This window comes from Beta vulgaris, chromosome 9 (genome assembly GCF_026745355.1).
Source record: "Beta vulgaris subsp. vulgaris cultivar EL10 chromosome 9, EL10.2, whole genome shotgun sequence".
In the NCBI taxonomy this organism is placed as follows: domain Eukaryota; kingdom Viridiplantae; phylum Streptophyta; class Magnoliopsida; order Caryophyllales; family Amaranthaceae; genus Beta; species Beta vulgaris.
Window position 1 is genome coordinate 14,016,357 of NC_079210.1, and position 7,969 is coordinate 14,024,325.

Below are 7,969 nucleotides of genomic sequence, written 5' to 3' on the forward strand. Positions count from 1 at the left end.
TATTCTTAAAAATTATTTCCAAAACAGGCCGTTTGACAAACATTTTTTGTGCTCGCCCTTTCAAAGACATCATGCAAGCACCTCAAAAATTAACTATAAGAACATGGGAGAAATTTCCTTCACATGATCAAAACAAGTCGCCAGAAAAAGCAAAGATTAGTTATTTTATTATGCTAATTACCGATCAAACACCATGATCTCAACATGTTTATCATAAGCAGGAGATGGCAGAAACAGCAAAAGAATGCAACATCAATAACCCCAGTAATCATTGCGAATCTCATCATCAAACTTCTTCCTGAGCTCTGGATGCTTCTCAAAGTACTCATCGGCAGTCATGGTGCTCAGCTTTTTCTGTAGAGAGTCGGATATCACTTAGACTACAAAAAGAAGTAACAATCTACATCTACTAGCTTTAAAGATCCTAAGGTAAGCATTTAAATAGCTGCAAGGCAATTGGTCTTACCTTCAACTCCTGCACATCTGCTATTTCTTTTTCTAATCTTTCAGACTCTTTTAACGATTGTTGTTCTGCTTCCTTCAGTTCCACCAACTGCGGTACATTAGAAGGCAATGAATAAGCATGCTCACTCATCCTTGTAGCAGAAAATGCTTTTTCTGGTGAATATGAATAAAACAGATCTATTACAGAAAATGATTTCCTGAAAATAGCAATATAATATAAACCTCTGAGCTTGACACCCTATTGTTGTGTTCAGCTTTCATTACCCATGTCTCCTTTCCCAGGTAAAACTAGTTATTAGGCTCGGGCTATTTTCCGGGTAAGAAAAAATTTTATTTATTAATATAATACTTTATGATAATAACACTAAATACAACTTAGTCTAGTGGTTAAGACTTTAGTATATGTACTTGAGGTCTCGGGATCAAACCTTATACTACGCAATTTCTAAACAAATTTATAATACATGGATTACATGAACTAAAGCTTCCTAGGGAGAGCGCCACGTGGCACAGTTTCTTGTTTATGCACGCTTTTTAATTATATTTATTTATTTATATAGATGTTTTTATAGTCCGAATCCGACCCTAGTCCATTCCGATCCAAAGGAAAAAATCTGAGCAGACTCCGACAAAAAAGTCATCCGACTCCGTTTAAAAAGTCGGACTCCGAGTCGGAGGAGGGTCAGAGTCGAAACTCATAAAATAATCCGATATCTAAATCCGACTCCGACTTTGAGTCAATTAATCCTTTTTTCTTATTTATGTTAATGTATTATATATGTATAAACTAACTTCGACTTTCAGTCAATTATCTTATATATGATTTTCCCATTGAAAAAATGATGTTAAAAATAATAGTAATATTTAGATTATTTGTACTATATAAGATTTCCATATGATTATTAGAATAAATTGTAATGATTGATTATTGTATTATAGAAGACTATTCTATTATAAAAAATGGGCAAAAAATAAGTCGGACCGGATTCAGTGTCGGATGTTCGGGTTTTAAGTCGGATGTTCGGATTTTAAGTCGGATGTTCGGAATTTATGTCGGATCGGATTCGGAGTCAGATATCCGGATTTTAAGTCGGGTTGAAGTCAGATTTTCGGAGTCGGGCTCATATTTAAAATCCGACTTCTTGTAGGGTCGGAGTCGGATTATGCATAATCCGGTCCAAGTACGACCCGTTGCCATCTCTACTCTAACCAGACATTATTTTCATAAAACATATTGGCTCTAGCCAGAAATTATGTTCATAAAACTTATTAGCTCTAACCAGACATCTTTTTCATGAAATTATGTTTTAAAGGTGAATAGAACAAAAGCCTTAAAGATCAGAATAGGTCAATAGGACCTATTCTGCTTAGAAACCCTAATATGAAAGTGGAGCATATTTTGTATGTATATTACTAAAAGCAGAAATTTAGTAGTCCATATTAATCCAACCTTCTTTATCTTCAAAAATTTTTGTTGGAGAAATACAAAAACACTTCTTATGTCTCTTCAGATAAAAAATTAGAGGTGTTGCGCAACTGTACCCCGATCAATGCACTATACAGAGTTTCAGAGGCCTTTATATCTTATATCAAATTCTCCTGGGCCTCAGATCAAAGATTAGAAAGGTGTTGCGCAACTGTACCGCGATCAATGCACTATACAGAGTTTCAGGTATCTAATACTCACCAGGGCCTCAATTTTTGGCTTGTACTCCGGTGTAACTGTGTCCACATACTTTGGAATCTCAACGGCTGAAGGAACATCATTTTTAGATTAAAACCTCAACAAGATAAATGTCATGAAAAAAGATGGAATTAAAAATCAAATCACCAACAATACGTCAGGACATAATTGTCAAAAATGAAATGCTCACAAGAATATATTATACTTCTCATATTCATTAAATAAAGACCGAGCCCATCCCTGATAATGTAAACACAAGTTTTTCTTCCCAAATATAAAAAATCCCATTTCAATAAACAATATGTAATATTGCTTAGAGATTATGATAACCATCACCTCATAGTGAGATCCCGAACACTACGCTTTTAAATATTTTGCACACATGTTAATCAGCACAAAACCAAGAGAGACTCTACATAGATAGGGAATAGCAATCTTCATGCTAGGCATATACTATGTACATCCCAAAATGAATTGCTACGATATTTGGATATCAAAAAGAGAGTTTCCTCTTTCTCTTCTCAAAAGACCAATAGTTTAAACATTATTTCCCCATTCTCTCTCTCCAACTGGACCATCACATCAACACTTCTCTCCCTACCACAATATCTTGCTCCCTCAATCCACTTCCAAGAAGTTATTTACATCAAATAACTATTCCTAAAGCCAGTGAAGTCAACCAAAAAAAATTTCAATGAAGGGAAGATGTAATATACAGTGGAAGAAATCCAAATATATGAGCACAAGTAAATCATAAAGAGCTAATGCAACTGATGGTAGCATTGTTAGTAGCATCTCAATTGACCAAAGTGCATTTGTTCATAAATCATAACCAAATGGCAGAAGTCCCTTGAATTTTTGCACGTGGAGAAAATTACATCAAGCAATTGCATGAAAGATAAGGACATGCTTGATTGAGGATTATGTATTTACAGGAAATAGAAGAAAAAAATAAAGAAAGGAAAAGTTGATAGGGTGATGGTAGGTGGGAAAATAATGATTATGTATTACACCCAAAATAAGGGTAATAGTTCCCCTTTCCATCTCTTACTCCCTGCATTATCTATATCACCTCTTCTACCACCACCTAAATTCATCTTCATTCTATTTGTTCTGGGTCAACTACCCCTTAATGCATTACACACTATCCAAGGATGCCTAGAGAGAACATATAGAGATAGTAAATAAGATAGGGACGATAATTGATAAAATATAACCAGACACCCAGTGAAATGAAAAATTAAAATGCCAGAAAATAAAATTCAGTTGTATATTGCCAAAGGTTCTATTTTAGCTAAAGCTTGAATTCACGATAGCATTTTAGTAAATGGATATGAAGTGTACTCAACCAATATAGGTATTTGATTCCTCCTACTTTACATTATTTCTCTACTTAATTTGAGCAGCTACGTGAACAGGCAGGAAAGAGCATCCCACTGTCAAATCATCTATATCTGCATGCTAAATTAAGGTGCATTAAGACATTTCAAAGGGTATAAATTCATCATAGATGGAAATTCTTGCTGCTGCTCAAGAATATCCTCTTCTAATCCTCAAGTATAGAAAATGGCCATGCATGGAGATCATAAATGACATACCAATTTATTCCATGTTATCATGTGAAGAGGCACCATCCAAACGAAAACAAATAACGGGATGAAGAAGCATTAGGTTAACTCAAGAGTATAAAATCCCCCCCCCCATTATACGACAAACATCATATACCATCTCCTTAATCAATCTATGTGCTCTTAGAAGTTAGAACTGTCACATCCGTTTTTCAAAGACTTAAGTTACATTGGTAGTGAACTATTTCTAAGCTTTAAATCAAGAATAATACAATGTCTTGCCAAAGTATCTTCGTATTTTTAGATGCTCCAGGAGAGCTGGCATCACAATTTCAATCAAGTTTCTAATGGTACAAGCCTCTCCACATAAGTAATGTTTCATACACTAGAATATATACCTAACAACAGCAGAATATGTCAAATCTTCAAGATCATAGTGCAATATAACACCAAAAAATCACGACTAACTAATTCTACTACAACATCTGGCTCTATTTTACGACCTCAATAGCATCAGCATTTCAGTTTTCAACATCCATGTAATGCAATGTATACAACTTCAAAAAAGACTTTCCTTGATAGAAAAATTGATAACAAAGAACACGGAATCATACCATCATAAGCTTCCTTGTACATATCAACCAATTTATTGCCAATTCCTTTTCTATAATATTCCCAATCTATGGGCTCAGGTTCCTGCACAATCAAAAATTATAGTGCTATATTATTATAGTATCTTACATATCAACCAATTTAACACCATGTTTTTCAGCAATTAATTAACGACTGAACATCATTATAGCTACGATTTTCACAGAACCTAAAAGAATTCAACAGATCAGAAACCTGTCACCGCGATTAAATACTCAAATTAATCAAACCTCATCAATCAACCAAATCCATAAACCATCAGAAAAATCCAAATAATCTATAATCAAAACTCAAAGTTTCACAACAGAAAAAAAAATCGCATTAAGCGGACATTACATTAATCCCTAAGAATCAAAATCGACAGAAAAGAAAATATAAAACAGGAAATTAGGTTAAAAAAACCGCATTTCCGAAAATCAAGAAGAATAAATCGAAAAAGGACATTATATTAAGTCCTAAGAATTCAAATCGACAGAAAAGCAAATGAAATAACATGAAATTAGGTTAAAAAAAACAGATCGGAGAGGTGAAAGCAGTAAAAACGATGAAAAGAAAGAGGAGAGAGAAAGATAAGAACCTGACTGAACTTGGTCTGAAGTTGAGAGTTGACCTCGTCAAAAGTGCGGCGAAGAGTGAAGAACTCTTTGCGAGCTTCCTCGGTGACAAGGAGCTTAGCCATGCCTTCCCAATCAATGTTCTTCGATGCTTTGAAGGTGACATCGGCTATCTTCTTCGCAACTCCACTCATTTTTTCGTTCTCTGTATTTTTCTCTCTCTACTCTCTGAGATTCACAACAAAAATGGGGGTAATCAGATTGAGGGTCTCGGTAACTGGCGATTGTGAAAATGTTATGCTTGGGCCAACTATAGAATGAAACCCTCTTTTTTTGTTATCTCCCCTCTTCGGTCCTTGGTTGCCTAGTCTATGGATGGCCTAGGTTCGGCCCGTCAGTTTATATACTTCTTCGGTTTCGAATAAGTAACCACTAGCCTTCATATGCACGCGATGCGTGCGTTAATTTCAAAATTTGTTATTCTATAGATATTTCATTCGTACTTTATTTATGATTAAACTTAAATGTGAAAAATTCAACAGTTAGATGAATTTAGATATATTAATTCGCTAATGTAAAAAAATAAAAAAGGTTGTGAGTGATTGTTAACATTAATTTTTTGTGAATGAATATTGAACAGAAAGAACAAAAATAATGAGTTGGTTTAACTAAATTAAAGAGTATCAAAGGTAGTGAATGTTCAGACTTTTCATGTGCACGTTATGTATGCCATCTTTTTTTATAAGGTACTAGCCTTCATATGCACGCGATGCATGCGTTAATTTCAAAATTTGTTATTCTATTAGATACTCCATTCGTATTTTATTTATAATTAAACTTAAATGTGAAAAATTCAACAGTTAGATGAATTTAGATATATTAATTCGCTAATGTAAAAAAATAAAAAGGTTGTGAGTGATTGTTAACATTAATTTTTGTGAATGAATATTGAACAGAAAGAACAAAAATAATGAGTTGGTTTAACTGAATTAAAGAGTATCAAAGGTAGTGAATGTTCAGACTTTTCATGTGCACGTTATGTATGCCATCTTTTTTTTATAAGGTATAAATATTTTGTCCGTTTAATTTTTGATTGAAGTATTTAATGCATATACCATTTTAAACTTGTTTTAAATGGCAAGTTGGAATGAGAATTTTTAAATGATTTCCTTTTGTAATTTTTTTATTCCATTAATTAGATCATTAAGGGTATTTTAGTCACTTCAAAAGAGGACACCACACCTCCTCCCTTGGCTTATATAATAGAGATAAATATTTTGTCCATTTAATTTTTGATTGAAGTATTTGATGCATATACCATTTTAAACTTGTTTTAAATGGCAAGTTGGAATGAGAATTTTTAAATGATTTGCTTTTGTAATTTTTTTCATTCCATTAATTAGATCATTAAGGGTATTTTAGTTACTTCAAAAGAGGACACCACACCTCCTCCCTTGGCTTATATAATAGAGATTAGTTATTTTTAATAACTTTCAATGATTGTGTTGTTTGGTTAATTATATATTCATCCCCATCATTTTTTTGTTTTATATTATATCAGTATTAATTTATCTTTATCCTTCAAAATGTATATTTAGATACATATTTATTATACTATAAAACTTAAAAGCTGAAGTACAAGATTAACATAAATGACTTAGTAAAAGTCGATAATTTTTTTCCAACTTAAATCTCGAGTTTGGTTATTATGTACTTGTATGTGGTAGATGAAAGTTAAATCGATTACATGGATTGTATGTAAAGTATGATTTTTTGGGAAATTCGATGAAAAAGATGAGATACTCCCTCCGTTTCCTAAAGATCTTCACTCTTTCCGTTTAAGGGTGTTTCCAAAAGATCTTCCCTCTTTTGCTTTATTCCTTATTTGGCAAAACAAATTTCCCTATTTACCCTCTCATGTCACTATCATATGGTCCACCATTACATTATTAATTCAATTTTACTCCCTTTCTCTCTCCTACTTTAACCCTTTTTTATTTGTTTATATATCTTAACCCCTTTCTCTCTCCTACTTTACTCACACCATGCCCCACACAACTTGATTTTCCTTGGTATCTGTAGGAACAGTAAGTGGGAAGATCTTTAGGAAATAGAGGGAGTATTATAGTGATAAGAAATTATTTTAAAAAAAGGGTTTTTTTTTATGGTGAGCCCTTGTGTTATTTAAAATTCTACGATGTACCCTCACTTTTTTTTTTCTCTCTGTTGTACCCTCATATTTTTTAAGTTATCTCTATGATACCCTCCCATTAAGTCAACGTTCAGTTGACTGTTAGTTTTGTTAAACCCTAACAAATGATGGGAACTTTTCCCACCAAAACACGTTGCAACAGACCTGTCTTCTTTAAATCACTCGCATCTCTTCCATCCTCTCTCTTTCCATCCTCTCTCTTTCAAATCTGCATCTCTTTCCATCTCTTCCATTACTGAATATGTCAAGTTCTTATTCTTCTAAGTCCTACAATGGCTACGTACGAACTGGAATTCATAAGTCCTAGGTGCAACTACTGCCCTGCAAAAACTGCAAAGCTACATATATTTGGGTCCCAAAGAAATCCGCGAAAGGCCTACTTCAAATGTGACTACTGTCAGTTCTTCTTATGGCTTAACAACAACAATGTTGTTGTGAGAGGAGAGATGCTTGAGAAGTTGTTGATGCGTGGTGGTGATGAACATGTTGTAATGCTTGAAGAGGAAGGTTTGTTGGAGATGAAGTACGAAATTACCGATTTGAAGGAGAAGGTTGAAGGACTTCTCAAAAATTTAAAGGAGATGATTAAAATTGGGTTGTTTATATATGTTTTTCTACTTGTTATTGTGAATTAAATTAGGGTGAAATTGTTAGTAATTAAAATGCAATGAGATAGGAATATCCTACTCAATTGGTGTAGTTGTTGGACAAAGGATGAAAGTTAAGGTTTTTGTGATTGCACTTTTGGTGAATTAATAAAAATTGATTTTGCATAATCTGAATTTGATCTCCTTAACAATCTCAAACCATATATGAAGTAAACTACAAAAGTCAG

At 33.4% G+C, this 7,969-nt stretch overlaps 1 protein-coding gene across 1 annotated transcript; it reads right to left on the reverse strand.

Moving 5' to 3' along the window:
* Positions 1-5,285, reverse strand: LOC104883239 (ATP synthase subunit d, mitochondrial). The gene is made up of 5 exons (XM_010667721.3): positions 4,946-5,285; positions 4,332-4,413; positions 2,153-2,217; positions 467-553; positions 1-354 (listed from the first exon to the last, which is right to left on the reverse strand). Exons 1-5 carry the CDS (start codon positions 5,114-5,116, stop codon positions 253-255), a joined length of 507 nt encoding a protein of 168 aa, XP_010666023.1. The 5' UTR covers positions 5,117-5,285; the 3' UTR covers positions 1-252.
* Between the last annotated feature and the right edge of the window lie 2,684 nt (positions 5,286-7,969).